The sequence below is a fragment of the Glycine max genome, chromosome 15, assembly GCF_000004515.6.
Source record: "Glycine max cultivar Williams 82 chromosome 15, Glycine_max_v4.0, whole genome shotgun sequence".
Taxonomy (NCBI): Eukaryota; Viridiplantae; Streptophyta; class Magnoliopsida; order Fabales; family Fabaceae; genus Glycine; species Glycine max.
The window spans coordinates 662,669-678,936 of NC_038251.2; the positions used below are offsets into that span (position 1 = coordinate 662,669).

General features: G+C 32.0%; 2 protein-coding genes and 1 pseudogene across 4 annotated transcripts; 1 reads left to right on the top strand and 2 right to left on the bottom strand.

The window, feature by feature from the left end:
- The first annotated feature begins 543 nt into the window (after window positions 1-543).
- Window positions 544-5,061, top strand: LOC100808845 (2-(3-amino-3-carboxypropyl)histidine synthase subunit 2). Of its 2 annotated transcripts, none has more exons than XM_006597058.3 (10): window positions 544-860; window positions 946-1,133; window positions 1,247-1,355; window positions 1,657-1,993; window positions 2,073-2,142; window positions 2,232-2,299; window positions 2,755-2,870; window positions 2,951-3,057; window positions 3,803-3,945; window positions 4,460-5,061. In XM_006597058.3, exons 1-10 carry the CDS (start codon window positions 780-782, stop codon window positions 4,711-4,713), a joined length of 1,473 nt encoding a protein of 490 aa, XP_006597121.1. In that variant the 5' UTR covers window positions 544-779; the 3' UTR covers window positions 4,714-5,061. The 2 variants fall into 2 exon arrangements, with proteins under 2 accessions (XP_006597121.1, XP_003546007.1); XM_003545959.5 differs by having other exon boundaries at window positions 635-860; window positions 4,475-5,061.
- Window positions 5,062-6,387: 1,326 nt separating this feature from the next.
- LOC100306632 (uncharacterized) lies at window positions 6,388-7,622 on the bottom strand. The gene is made up of 2 exons (NM_001250932.2): window positions 7,227-7,622; window positions 6,388-6,880 (listed from the first exon to the last, which is right to left on the bottom strand). Exons 1-2 carry the CDS (start codon window positions 7,363-7,365, stop codon window positions 6,681-6,683), a joined length of 339 nt encoding a protein of 112 aa, NP_001237861.2. The 5' UTR covers window positions 7,366-7,622; the 3' UTR covers window positions 6,388-6,680.
- Window positions 7,623-11,124: 3,502 nt separating this feature from the next.
- Window positions 11,125-16,259, bottom strand: LOC112997694 (phospholipase D alpha 1-like; annotated as a pseudogene). The gene is made up of 4 exons (NR_163828.1): window positions 15,879-16,259; window positions 14,425-14,529; window positions 11,834-13,027; window positions 11,125-11,650 (listed from the first exon to the last, which is right to left on the bottom strand). The product of NR_163828.1 is annotated as a phospholipase D alpha 1-like (transcript).
- Between the last annotated feature and the right edge of the window lie 9 nt (window positions 16,260-16,268).

The following is a 16,268-nucleotide window of genomic DNA, read 5'->3' on the forward strand; positions in this document are numbered from 1 at the left end:
TGAATAACAAGTGTAAAAATATTATATTTACATTGGTTAACCAATATAAAAACACATAATCATAGGTTTGAATATCATTTAATTTTTTCTGAACCAAAAAAGACACATTTTAATTATATAAAAACAAAAAATATATTAAAATTTTTATAAGACAAAGCATATATATTTTCAATTTTCTGAGAGAAAAAACATTTTGGTCTATAAATTTTATAGAATTATATACTACACAATATATATATTTATATATAATATTATAAACAATTATCAACAAAGTTATACAAATATTTTTTAAACCCCTAAAGATATATTATCAGTAAAGAGTAATCCTTAAAAGCTATTTAATTCAAGATAAGTATAAGTGTTTTAATTTATACATATAAAATAATAGAGGATTAAAATTAATATTAAGATTAAGAATTTAAGATAAGATGAATAATAATAAAAGTTAAGAAATTCAAGACACAAAATGATTATATATATATATATATATATATATATATATATATATATATATATATATATATATATAGTTTGAATAGACAAAAGTCTTGTATGCATCGGTCTGTGATCTAGCGGCTAGGGTAAGAGCTTTGGCGAGGGAAAAAAAAAGACGAGAAATTCACAAGACTACATACCGAAAAACCCTATTTATTGATTCAGAGAGGGCAGAGCGGACGCCGATAGAGAGGAGCTGCCAACAGAGAGCATTGAGGTTCCGCACACCACAGCGAGCGATTGACCTTCACTGCTTCAATTTTACACCCTCTCTCTGTTTGGTGATGGATTTTGAATCAAATTATGATATTGCTGCCTCTGCCAACTTCATTCACACTCACAACTTCATCAAAGTTGCTTTACAAGTAAACTAACACCCTCTCTCTTTCTTTATACTTGTGCAAATTGATGCTTTGTTCAATTGCAATCATATTCTTGTCTCAATTTCAGTTTCCAGATAATCTCCTAAAACATTCAACTAGAGTGGTCACTGCTCTGCGCAACACACTTCAATCCACGGAGGTAGGATTGTTTGTGATGGCCGACACGGCCTATGGCAGTTGCTGTATTGATGAAGTTGGAGCATCACACATTAATGCTGATTGTGTCATACATTATGGTCATACTTGTTTTAGTCCGTCAGTACTTCTAAAACATTTTTTATATCCTTTTCAATTTCAGTTTAATTAAGAGTTGAGATTCTATTTCATTATTTCATATGCTTCTGTTGAATCTTCTTTTCTCTGTGCAGGACAACAACTCTACCAGCCTTTTGTGTTTTTGGGAAGGCTTCCATTTGCATAGCTGATTGTGTTGAAAGTATGTCAAAGTATGCACTGACAAATAGTAAGCCTATCATGGTATAACTACTTTTTTTTAATCGTTTCTTGACTTGTATGCATATAAATTAACTGAATTTTGTAATGTATGTGGAATAATGTAGCTGCAATTGTCCTTTAGTGATGATAACTGTTCAGTCTATAAACCGGACTTTCACATCTTTATGAAGTTTTTGGGAATGATTTACATTACTTTGCTCGAATTGATTTTTTCAGCTTTTTTTTTGCAAGCATAGATAAGAAGATTATTGGTATGTTTGTACCATATAAGTTTCTGGCATTTGTGCGCTTCATGGACCATCTGCTTCCATTCCAATTGCAGGTCCTTTTTGGGCTGGAGTACGCACACTCAATGCAACGGATTAAAGAAGCACTGCTAGAATCATCAATGTCATGCAGATTTGACCCTAAGTCAGAAGTTCACTTTGCTGATGTTCCATCTTCAGTTATGTTTCCATCAAAAGATATTAAAAAGATAAACGTACTCCAAGAACCAGTCAGTGATTGCAATGGAGCAAGTGGGACTATGTATAGCATTGGAGGATTGACATGGAAATTACCTGAGGGACAAAGCATGGATGACTACTTGGTCTTTTGGATTGGACATGATGATTCAGCTTTTGCTAATGTTGTGCTCACATTCAATGCCTGTGAAATAGGTTGATAGTCTTCCGTCCTTTATTAAATAGGTTTTTTGGTGAATCATGATTTTAATTATTGTGATTCTCTTGTTTTTAGTCAGATATGATGCAAATGAAAATCGAATGGTGACAGACCTGTTTCAACATAGGAGGATTCTTAAACGTAGGTATGTAAACACAATATAAACACACTACTCTGTTGTGTAAGCCATCTTATGTCTTCAAAATTTACTAAGCTAGGGTGATGACTATGCAGATATTACCTGGTGGAGAGAGCTAAAGATGCTAATATTGTTGGGATTTTAGTTGGAACTCTTGGTGTTGGTATGTTTTACTGTCAATATTTTGGTTTTTCATGCATGATTATTGCTAAAGTAACATGATCATACAGAGAATTATATCGTCACATTCCTTATGAAGCGTTATAATATCACACATTGCCTAAAAACATTTGATTTGAATGTTGTTGCTTAGTGAGGAAAGATCTCAAGAGTGAATCCTTGTTGTTAGTAACCTTGAATGAAATGAGAAGAATGATTGCCTGACTGGAGGAACATTATTCTGTGAGATAAGGCATCATTTGATTATTGCCTATGATCACAGAATATTCAGTTATATGTTGATTGTTCATAGTCTTAATCATGGTTTAGGTAGCTAATGGCCCACAGGAATGAATAACAAATGTGAAAACTATCTCATACAGCTTTAAATTTTTTGTTTTCTTTTTATTTACAAGAGAAATGGGATTTAATTAAACATATTGCATACTGATGATGCAGCTGGTTATCTTCACATAATCAATCAGATGATGGAGCTCATTACTGGGGCAGGCAAGAAGGCATATACTTTGGTTATGGGAAGACCGAACCCAGCTAAACTTGCTAACTTTCCTGAGGTGAAGTTTATTACATTCTTAGAATATACTTTAGTCTGCCTTTACGTCTGAAAACTTTCTAACAGTTTGATTTTTATCAGTGCGATGTTTTTCTATACGTTTCTTGTGCCCAAACTGCTCTGCTGGATAGCAAAGAGTATCTAGCTCCAGTTATTACTCCCTTCGAAGCAATGATAGCTTTCAATAGGTACGCTATCATTGTTAAACGTAATTTTATGTCGAAATTTGTTTCTTTGCTAGTGTTCTTACTTCTTATAGATTGCTGATAGGTTTATGTAGCCTCTATTTTTAATTTATTTAAAACCTGGCTATAGTCAATGGATAATAACCTCTACCCTTAGAAAGGAAATAACCAAATGGTCATCTACTGGTAGCTAACTTCCAGGTTAGCTTAAAAGTTTTTAACTTCCAGAAACAAAAGACTCATTTGCTTTGCATGAACTACCAAGTTGTAATTTCTTTTCTTATTAAGTTTCATATAACTATATCTGTTTCCTAGAAACCTTTGATCTGGTCACTGTATCTGTTCTCAACTATGATGATTAAGAATATGTAAGCTGTAAATTCCCAAATAAACACACCCATTTACCAAGTCACTTGTAGCCTGCCAAATGCTTTGTCTTTGATATTCTTAGATGTTGGTAGAAAATTTGTTGTGTTTTATTCGTTTTATTGAACAATCAATGTTGTGTCTTGGACATGCTTTTTTTCTATGAAGATATATAGGATTTATAAATTTTATGACACCAATATATCCCTGAATAAAATATTTTGATTTATATATATATATATATATATATATAGAGAGAGAGAGAGAGAGAGAGAGAGAGAGAGAATACTGGAATATGTAGCTTAATTTCTCTCCAAGCTTTACAATTATAAATTTATGATTTACTTGATTTCTGATGTGACCATATTAATCTTGTTTCCAGGGGAAGCCAATGGACAGGAGCCTATGTCATGGAATTTCGAGATCTAATTAATTTGCCTCAAATGGGAGTTGGAAACCAGGAAGAAGAAGAAGCACGATTTTCATTCTTGAAGGGTGGATACGTTGAAGATTTTGAAAATCAAGGTAGTTTCTACTTTCTATTCCTTGCTTCTATGCTTGCAACTGAATGATTACTTTAATTAGGGATTTTAAAAAAATAATTATATTCGTAATTCTGAGATAATAGAATAATTAGTGAAGATGTTATTGTCAATGACATTGGACAATCTGCATAAAAGGAAAGTTCCCTTGAAGAGATTCTGTTCAATTGTAATTCCACCATATTAGAACATCTAAACTGGCATGAGATTGTAGCTCTTTCATGGAATAAAAAAATTTCAGCTGCTATAGCCCTTAAATTGTCACACGAGCTACCGCCGCATGATTGTACAAACCCATTTTACCTCTAATTTTCTTTTTTAGATTTTAAAACTGGTAAAAGTGGTTGATGTTTTCCACCAGAAGAGAAGGGGGGAAAGTTGTTTACAGGTTTTGTTGGTGGTTTTTCATGTGCATATAATAATGCTGGTAGTAATTTGATTGTTTATTCTGTGTTATCAAATAAGATCATATATAATTAATTTTTTTTATCACTAAGCTTGTATTTCATCAGAAAATGTTGAAGAAGAAAGAGAAACTCTAGCTTTAGTAAATGCAACAGAAAAGGCACTGCAGTTGCGGAATAACTCTAACGTTCTAATGAAAGGGAGTGCGAGATCAGGAGCGGAATTTTTGGCAAATCGATCTTATCAGGGTCTGAACATGTCCAGTGAGAACACCTCCCCAGAACCATATCTCATTGGACGGAGGGGAAGGGCATCTGGGTACGAGGATGAGAAGAACAAACAATGAATTTTTGAGGCATAAATGTGGTTTTTGCTTTAGATTGTAGTATGAAAATGAGAGTTAGTAAGAAGGTCAGAGATTGACAAGGGAAAGAAGAGTAATACTCCTTGGTGAGCTGCTCGTTCATTTTGGCTGGTGACTTTTGTCTGGTACGAGTTTCTTAATAACCCGCAGTTGTAAGGATTTCGAATGCTTTTGGCAAGCAAGCTTGCTGCATGGCATGATGGAACTTGCAGTTATCCTTTCACCTTTGTTATTCACGGAAATGTATGTCTTCCTAGGTTTTTCTATCTGTTCAGGAATCATATACAAATACCATTATTACTAGCATTAATCATATATTCTCTTTCGTTATTTTTCTCTTTTGTAGTACTTCTCATTATGCTAGGTGGAGGAGAGCGAGGACTTGAATTATTTATTATAATTTTGCCACTCATTATTCATTCATAATATTATCCTTCCACTGTTATCTTCAACGCATTTATTTGAATTTTGTGGGGGAACTCGAGTAAGTTGAGGAGTTTGACAAAATCAAAGTCTATAGACTATAGCAAACGTTAAATTCCTAGTTCTGATGTTTGACAAAATCAAAGTCTATATAAGAAAGCCATAAATTCATGGATAAAAGTCTAAATTAGCATCCCTCTAATCGAAGGCCCAAGGTCAAAATCATTTTCATGCCTTTTAGTTTTTTTTGACAGCACATTTTAGTTTTAAAGTCATATATTAACTGTTTTGAAATTACAAGCAATTGTTAACTGTGACTAAATTGGGACAGAGAAATTGACTAAAAGAATAAGAACTTATGAGGATATTTTGAAATTGTATCAGAGAGCCCAATGTTATAATTACAGAAGTTACTGAACAAAAATCACGAGCACTATTAAAAGGTGTTGTTATGTGGAACGTTTAGATTTTATCACTTGTTTGACTATGAGCATGATCTCTACATTCTCCCAAAAGCCAAATTTAAAAATGTCAATTAAAACTTGTACTAATATTCAATTGTAGATTTTTAGTAGGTCCTAGAAGGTGGCCAAAATATTAATTCGCTGCATCACGCCCGCGCATGTATTTAAAAGCGTATCTGTATTTTCAATCCAAATATAAGGCGCAACTTTACGTATGTGACTGATTCCTCTTTTTCATATTACTATATATATATATAAGATTTTTTTTTTTTATTTCATTTGTTCCTCTTTATAATACTCTATTTGTATTATTTGGTACATTAATAACTTTTAAGCAAATAACAACATACCCTAAGATACCTCTCAAACCTTTTGTTTTCCTGAATCGCGCCCTCAAACCTTATGTTAACACTTCCTATAAGAAAGACAAAAGTAATGGTTAAAAAAGTAAGATTTGCTTGCATAATTACACTATATATAGGAGAAGGAATTTGCTCATTTTTTTCTATAATACTCTTAATTAATTACTATTTTTTTTCTATAACATTTAAATCTTATTTTTATAAAAATATATATATATATAAATTTGAAGTTAATTAATTATTGTTTTTATAGTGTATTTTATTGATGTTGTTTGCTGAATGGTGTGATAGAAAAAACAGACATATCTAATTTTCTTGTCTTGGTAACTAACTGATTAATCAATATATCTCAAGCAAAATTTATCAATCTGCAATACATATGTTGAAAGTGGGTGGAAGTGGATTGTTTAGGAAGAAAACAAAACTTTGCCCAATATTTCATATTAAGGAGTTGGACAAAATCCAGTACGTATCTACAACCACAAGAATACCACATATATCTTTTCTTTTTCATTTTTTTTTGCATTGTAAGAAGTATTAACAGCCAACACAAAATTATATTTGAAAATTCAGAGAGAGAGAGAGAGAGAGAGAGAATGAGAGAGCTTGATCAGCTCAGTCCTAACACAAATGTACACTACAGCACGTACGTAACAGAACAGAACAGAACAGGGTTCTATGTTCTACGTTTTATCCTTAATTAGTAAGAGCACTCCATTCTATGCACTCGGTCCCTCAGAATCCCGTTATACAAAGCCATTCTGTTTGCTGGCAATGGCATTCCACCACTTTGTCTTCTGCAGTTGCTTCTTTGCTCATTCCTTTCTCTTCCATCCTTCACACTATCTGCAAATTTCACTTTCTTCTTTTTCTTCTTCTTTCTCTCCCTTTTCTTTTCCTCTGTATGTAAGTAAACCATACCGCAGTCAGAATGGAAGGTGTGTTTTAAAAACTGCTGTTTTGAGTTTTCAATATGCAACTAAATAAGATTGTTTAAACAGTTGATGAAAAAATGGTACATATAACGCATACAACATAATGTAAAATTGAGAGAAATGTTGAATAACATGATTTTTTTTTAAAAAAAAAAGGAAGAAGAGAGAGAGCATTTGTAATAGTTATTTTGAAAACAATAATCAAAATCTAATGAATTTTGGATAAGAAATTAATCGTTGAATAGTGTAGAATTAATTGTTTTAGCAAACAGTTTCTAGTTTCTAGAGAGAGAAAAATGAAAGGAATTTACCTGAATACAAGCAAGAGCGCAAGGTGGGTTTGTTAGAGTGGTGAATTTGAAATGAAGGCCTGGAGAAAGCAACATAAAGCAGGGTGGTGGAGAGAAGCATGGCAGTGGTGAGAAGAAGGCCCTGTGAGATAGAAGCCATCTTCTTGTGTTGTGAGAGTTGAGAAAGAAAGAGAGGAGTTATAATTATTATAGTTATGTTGACTGAGCCGAACGAATGAACTTGACCAAGAAATTAAAGAGAAGGAGGTGGGAATGAGAAAAATATAAAATGAAAAGGAGTGAGGAAATTGTGGTAAGGATAGAGGAAAAAGAATGGCAGTAGTTAATTGGTGGTTGGTGATGTGAGTGTCTAGATTTCTCTTTGTTGAGTGCGTGTGTGTTGCGTGGGGAGGTGTTACTTGTTTGTGTTCGGTGTGGACTTTGCCTTTCCCTTCTTATGGTTATAGGAATTAGGAAGAAGTTGGAAGCAACCAAACCATCAATGCGGTTGCGGTTTGTATCCACCCTCCCTGCCTTGTCAGGTGGGGTCAACCACCACCCCCTTAGGATCATTTGTCTCAAACCCTCTAGGTATAAATATTATAAGGTTTAACATATTTTAGGTTTCTAATTTTTCACACTAATTATATGTATCTTTTAATTGAGTTACATATGTTATATTTTTAATCTGTATCTTTTAATTATTAATTTATGAGTTTAAGTAAGTTTTATATTGTCATTTAATTATAAATTATTGTTAAATTATTTTAAAAGTCAATAAATTTTAAAAAATTAAAAACTTATATACTCTCACTTTACTCAAATTTTTATTCACAATACTATAAACTATTTTTAAGACCAGAACAAAAAATTAAATAAAGTGAGAGTATATAAATTTTGAGAAATGATTTATAATTTTAAATTAAAACAAGAATTAAAAATGTGAAATAGTTTAAAGGATTCATTTCATAAATTTTTTAAAATTTTATTATTAATTTTTTTAAAATTGTATGCAAGGTTGGTCAAAAACGGTATCAACATCTAAAACAAATTTTAAAAAATTACTTAAATAAAACCTATATATATGACTTTTTTTTAATATATGTGTTTTTTTAACTCGTATGAGGCTTTTTTATTTTATAAAACTTAAGAATAAATATTTTTTTTATTGAATTTAAAATTTGAACTTCGATTATTTTATTCTTGAATCAATCTTGATTGTATGAATAAAAAATATTCATATATGATGATAAGGTTTGTAAAAAGTGACTTCAACAACCAAATAAAAGTTATTTATGTCTTGTCTTTAATAAAGATTTGTTTCCGGAATAATTTATCCAATCCGGCCATTCAATAAGGTATTACAGATTCCTTAAACTATTTGATTTTTTTTTTTAAAAAAAAGAATGTACATAGTGCATGAAACTATAAACTCTTTCACCCTATATCGAATTTTACAAACTATAAAATGATCTTCTAAAATACATCAGTACGTATTTTCCAATGTCGATGCCAAATTGTGAAGCCAAGGACAATTAAAAAAATGAAGAAATGGTGTACAGAAGCAGTTCTTTGAAGAAATTGTGAATAAAAATGACATGAGATGATTAAAAAAAGCCGGTGACTAACTCTATGATAGGAGCATTGAATAAACTGACGCGTGTTAACGAGTAAAGGCAACAACACATTATTCTAACCGTGCAATGCAAGTGCAACCGAATGTCATCGTGTACGGACCAAGATTCTCTAGAGTTCTGAAAAAATTGCGAACTGCTTCCGTTATTCACATGATAACTTAGCCTATGTTTGGTCAAAAAGAGATCAAAATTATAAAAGTAAGCATGAAAAGAGATCAAAGAATATGAAAAATAAATAAAATAAGATGAAAAAGGGAATGTTTTACACCTCAAATTCATTCCCTTCAATCAAACACCCCATTATCTTTGTTATGTTTTTTTCTATATAATTTCTATTTTAATAAAAAAAATATAGGTTTCTTTTTATGAAAATAGACAAAAATAAAAAACTATTTCTGCAAGATAGTTTTCATACTACACTCTTTGCAGAAATAGTTTTTATTTTTACATATTTTTTTTATAAAAAAAGTCTAAAATATAACAAATTTTGTGGCTAAGATTTTGTGCAGTTTGTACGTGGAATTTGAGCAGGCTGATCGCAGTATTGTATATCCAATAATGCTTAATTAATTAATTAAATTAGTTGGTTGTTCGAATAAGAAACAATTATCTATCTCTTTATTTTTCGTACTCTTCTTTTACAGTTTTTGTATTTCTACTTAAAATTATTATTTCTAAAAATTATCTTTTAGAATGTATTTTTGAATAATAAATAAAGACTAAATAATCAAATTGGTACCTAAAATTATTGTTAACTATCATTTTAGTTCCTAGAATTAACATCAAATGATCTCTAAAATTTAATTATATGCGGTTCAATTTTTATGCTTTTTTTATACTAATTCATTTGTGTTTGGATGAAAAAAATAAAAAATAAAGAACATATCAAAACTTAAGAATTTTAAGAATTACATGAGATGAATAAATAAGTTAATTTTAGGAATTTTAAGAATTACGTAAGAATGTTAAAAAATAAATAAGTTAATTATTTAAAATATCAATACTTAAAGGTCATACAATTTAGTTTTTTCGCTTAAAAGTAATTTTATAAACTAACAATATTATAAAATTAGTCTTATAATTTTTCTTTCCCCGTCTTTCTCTTCTTTCATTATACACCTTGGTTGAAGGCTGTGATTGGTGAAAACATAATTTTTCCAGGATTAAACAAGGAAAATTCATTTGGTCACACGATACAAAATAATTTTTCCACTTGGGTTACTTTTACGAGAGTTTCTATGATACCCCTAATAATTTTGAAGGTTTTAATACTGTTAGTTTTTTAATCAATCAAATTGTATGTTATTTTTTGTTCTTTTTTAATTGTTTGTTTTGCTGGGTTATTTTTTTTAAAATTAGTCCTTGATTAATTATTTTTTAATTTAAAATTACAACTATGTTAAATCATGAAATTTGATTAAATGTAAATTTAAAAGTTTGAACCCTAATCTCCTCCTCGTCCTTCACCAACAGTAAAACTAATTCTCAAACGAACTGTTTTTAACAACTCTGCCTCTTCCACTTTTCTGTAAGTATCATTGCAAACAAATTTCCACCAGCATATTCAATGAATTACTATAAAAGCTAGTTATATTCGGCATACATTTTATAGTTATTGGGTTTATGGTTGTTCCTGTCTTATGATGTAGCTTTGGATCATGGGTGCGGGCGGGATGTAGTCTTGTATTAGGTGGTATTATTTTCAAATTCTTACCAGGAGATACTCGTAGCATTTTTGTTGTTTCACTCTTTTTGAGTAATAAATTTCTAAAATTTATTAGTCAGACCCATTTTGAAGTTTGTTTCATTGTCTATACTTGTATCCACTTCTCATTAGGCACCCTAAGCCCATGTTGAATATAACTTTAGAAATCGTTTGAATTTTTTTTACCGGTGAAGTAGGTGAAGGAGATTAGGATTCAGATTCAGTGTGGTTTATCATTGAAAGAGATTAGGGTTTAGACTTCTAAATTTATGTTTAATCAGATTCTCTAATTAAACATGGTTGTAATTTTATAAAAAAAGTAGATAATATTTTAATTAATCATGGACTAATTTGAAAAAAAAACCATTTTTTTAATTAATGAAAAGAAAAATGACATACAATTTGATTGGTTAAAAAATGGATAGTATCAAAACCTCTAAAATTACTGTAGTTACAGTAGAAACTCTCTGCTAATGAAAATTCTACGTACCATTTGTTATTTTGTTACGGTTTGGGACACTGAGGACCATCTTGCCATAGCAGCACGTGGAGAGTAACTATATCCAACAGAACGATGTTGAAAATGAAATGGAATATATACGAGACAAAATCGACTGAACAATGACAACGTTGTTGTGTCAGTCTGTCAGTCAACCTCACTATACAGAATTAATTAAGAAACCTGGTAGTGGTAGGCCATCTTCTCAGGACCATTGCCATTGTTAATTGCTCATTGTAACACACCAAAACTACTATCTTGTCAACCAAGTACACAATGAAAATACACAAAGAAGGTCATGCAGTGACTCGTACTCAACGGAAGCTCAGTGACAACTCCTTCGCTGGAAACCCCAATAGGATATCGGATCAGGTGGCCAGGAAGGTCATGCTCAAGTGACTCACTTGAATAGAGATCCCAATACTTGTCAGCAATTTGGTTCACCTTCTTAATACATTCTTCACTTTCAGGGTGGTGGAAGGAGTCATGAAGCAAGCCAAGGTGACATGGTTGATAAGCACCCATGGCTACCTCAGAATCTCTGGCACCATCCATTGATCTCTGGTTTATGTTGGCAGATCCAACGATTATGTGTCATCATCAACTGCAAAAAAGTTCCATTACTTTATCTTCACAATTAAGGCAATGTTTTTGAGATTTTCTCAATGATCAGGTCACCTTTTCTAAAAGGGCAATTATAATTGTGAGTTTAAAAGGTTTCAAAATCTAGATGGTAAGCGAGTAAGAATGCTTTTACAAAATTTGCAAGCTTAATTTTGTGAATTACCTATCATCATCTTGGCATGAACATAAATCATGAAGCGCCGGGCCTCTTGGGCTCGGATATAATCTGTATCAGGATCAGGTCTTTCTGTAGGCTCGTACTCTCCTTGTTTCTTCACCTCCCGATCGATTACCAAGGCAGAAGAATGCAAATAGTTCCGAGGATTTTCCACTATTCCCTTGACCCGGAGCGCCTCAACAACATCCTTGTACATCATATCCATTGTTCTCTTCTGCCAATCCAATATTGCTTGAACTGATGCACTTTCTGGGACACCCTCTGGCCACATTGGAACCACAACATACACACTGAACCTTTCCCCAGCTTCAATCTTACTAACAATATTAAGTCAAAGCTCCTTCGGGATTATATGCAAAGCACCGATGGCTTCAGGCTTAATGCCATCAGCACTCCAATCATAACTGCTTCCGAGGAAATATTGATTCTCAATATAGATGAAATCTTTCGCTCGTCGAATGGCATTTACACTATCATCCCAGAGAAGCATTAAAACCCTTACACCTTCTCTTGCTTTATTCTTGAGAAGCTCACCAAGTGTTACATTATCTCCTCCAGGCTTTGGCCTTGTAGAATTTCTTACCAACGTAATCTCAGTGTGAACAAACCACCCTAGAATGTATATCAAGTGTCGTGCGTTATTGATTGCATAAAAAACATCTTCCCAACATCTATGAGGTTGGTAAGTGTGGCCTCCAGCAAGTGGTATTTTAGGTACAAAGTTGTCTGGGACATGAGCATCTTTGTGAGAAGTAAGTGTAAGACACTCCAGGGAATTTAGGACTTCCAATGCATTGGCCCCAGCTCAGGTCTTTTGGAACATGGAAGTATTGCAGCTTCACGTGGATCTTGGATAGTGAATTAATGTATTGGTTTATTATGCACATCCAATATTTCAACCCATCTACCTATTTCTTTGCCATCCAAGATCTCCTCAACGGGGACATATGCACTTCCAATTAAGGTTGCACCAATAGGATTGTCATCTTTCACTGTGAATATGATATTTGATGCCATATGAGCACAATAAATGTGGAAGGACTCGTTCCCTTTAGGATTTGTGTGCTCCTTTTCTATAATTCTAGTCCTTCCCACGCGTGCCTTTTCTAAATCAACGGTTGCATAAAGCTTAGTGATTCCTTTCCCAATACCATTAGTCTCCTCGATGTTATGTACCGACTATATATCAGAATAATGTAGTCTGAATTAGCATTAGAAGAATAAATAATAATGCATATGCAAAATAATAAAGGTTGCAAAAGTTAAGTAAATAATCTATAAGTAATTATATATATAGACTTTTTTATAAACTTTTTTCAAGACCTGAATTTATGTAAGCGAAGCTATGAGCTGCGCTATCGCCTGATTTATTTCCATTCTTAATGACAGCGTAAACCTTTAGTATTTTAATTAAATTCATAAACTTATTTGTAGTGTTTTTTTATTTAAATTAATCAATTATTGGAGATAAAATGGGAAAAGAAAAGTTAATTAAGTAAATAATCTATTAACTTTTAATCATTTGTATGTACTCCTTCCATATAGCATTTTTTAATTAATTATATATTGCTTGCAATTAATATCAAGAAAATATTTTCACCTTTTCTTCAAAATATTTTCCTTTTCTTTCTAAACAAGTTCTCAATTTTTTTTAAAGATAAGAAATATTAGTAACTTGCTTCCAATAAAATGGTAATTTAGTTAGTTTAATGGTGTGTCTTTTTCTTCTATTTTAACCCAGAGGTATACAGTGCTTCCATTTAACATCTAATTAATTTTCCTCCTACTAGATCAACACATTTAGAGATAAAATAACACGACCCTATTATCAAGTTGAGAATCAAACTTCTGTTCTTCATTAAAGAACACAAGTACTAAATTGCTTATTTCAACGAATTTTAATTAACGGTTATGTTTTTTATCCTATAATTTTAATTTCCTTAACTTTTGTGCAATACTTTAAAACAATACTTAATTAAAAATGAAGAAAACAATAATTCAATAACTTAAATCTTTACTATATTATCATATAAGTACTTTGTTCATAATTCATTTTGCGTTCTTTAACTTTTCATCTTGAGTTTGATTTATTTGTTTGTACGACATAAATACATGTAAACTTGTTGCTTGTTACTGTTATCTAAATAATCTCCATTCTAGCTTCAATATATTGCTCATTATTTTTCTTTTCTAATCAGTTTGCCACCTTTGACAACACTATGAAGATCAGGAGTATAAAGAATATATCATTTGTAAGAAGCATTGGCGGGGACCTCAATGTTGGGAAAACCAGTCGAGTCAACCACCTCTCCAGCTCTACCTAAACATAATAGTCATTTTTTTTCATGTAATTAAAGAATCCCCTTAACCTTCCAATCACCTCGACCATTACTACCGTCCAATTTTCTAGGTTCAAGAGTTTTCATAACACTTTTTTAAAAAAAAGAAGGATCTAACTAGTAATGAAACTAGTAAAAAAAACAAGTTTAAAAGCTAACTGAAGTCAGTTATGATGTTTGCAGTTGAACTGATAAAAACCAATGAAGGAGGGACAGAGAGAGGCAAATTAACCTTACCTTGGTTAAAACATTACCAACACTTCCAGCCTTGAGGTTATCCACCTCATAGATTTTGGCTTGAAGGGTCCCATGCAGTAGAATTTGTGCCATCACCTTTGTCACCTACAATACAACCACAATTCGATCGCAGAAAGCATTAAATATATATATCACTACTGAAAATTAAATAAGCACGTGACACTGGGGTAGCACAGCTAGTTGAGCCAAAAATTGGTGTTCAAATAAGAGGGATATCGAAGACGTGTTGGAACCTCTTTTAACGCTACTCCGAATTAATTTAACAAGAAGAAAGAGAATAGCAGAAAGCTGAGAATTAAATAATGGGCGAATATGAAAGAGGATACTAGTGTTGAGTACAAGTGTGAGGTGAAGTCTCACATCGGATAAAAGTGGAAAGGATGAGCACCATATAAGTGAGGAGAAGACCCATAAACCTGAACCTTAAGGTTTTAGATTAGAGTGTGGTGTCAGGTCTCCTAATGTGGTGACTCGTGATCCACAAGTGTACCTCTCGAATCTCCCCAACAACTAGAGTAACATTGAAGTTAATTAACCATGGTTCACAAATGCCATCGATCCCCAATGGCATATGGTATATATATGGTGTCAGAAAAGTAAGTGTATATGCAACTCATTGATTATCTAATGCGTAATTCGATCATTAATTTTCATATAATTCATCAGGGTGTGATCAACAAAAATGTGTGGTAGATGAGAGCACCATATATATAATCACAAATATAATATCAGACAACTAGTGCTGTTTTATATATCTAACCTGACTTTCCACTAAGAGACTACATGAACATAGTATGAGAGCGAGAATGAGAATTATGGTCACGGTGGAAACTATCTGGCACCACTTGAGGTTGAATCAATTTCCCCTTATTTTTTGATAAAGGAATAATTGATCGTAGGGAAAGAATATCACGAAGCATAAGCGGAAAAGAATCCATGTAAGTGATGCAGAAAGGGCTGTTATGATCGAGATTGGCGATGAAATCGGCATGCACTTCTGTTGGCTTCTCTGTACGTACGTGTGGCCAAATAATTACTATTATTTATATTGGTCAAAGGTGATATATAGTGGCATTTAGCAACCATTTTCATCATGCATGGTTCTCCAACATCTCTTTTTATCTATTCACTTTTTATATTTTAATGTGACTTTTTTTTAAGTTCTAGTTTTTGCATTGAAAGAAAAATTATTTAAACTTATTAAGGGATAAGCTGAAAACTATATATATCCGGATCACTTCTGGTGAAATTAAATACTTAATATTCAAATTATATTATAATTAATTTTCATAATAAATAAATATTTTTAATATATAAATTATAGTTTTTATTTATTATAAATAATTGAAATTATATTTTAAGGTTGAGTTTTTAATTATTGAATCGTCTCTTTATTTTACTCGTTATTTAAATTATAATTCTCTTTTAATTACCTATTCAATACTCCTCTTGACAACAGCATTAGCAGTGCTTCCTGAGAGTCAGAAAACCAAGTGATATAGCTCTGAGTTTGTACAGCGTTGAACCAGGAGAGCATTCTCTGTAGGTCGAGGTAGAAGCACTTTTTCACGCAGTTGAGGAACTCAAAACTGGGAGGTAGAATGACATCGTATTGCCGGCGAACAACTGAAGACATGTACAATAGAAACATTGTTAACAAAGTGTGTCAAGTCATGCAAGCAAAAATGCTAAAATGAAAAGCATCTTCAGAAGACCACTGCAATTATTGTAGAATAAAAAAGTGTAGATCTCACGTTATTTTACTGTTCATTCCTCTTTTTTTCTTATTTTTTTTTCACCCTCTTTCTATGCAAACGAATGGG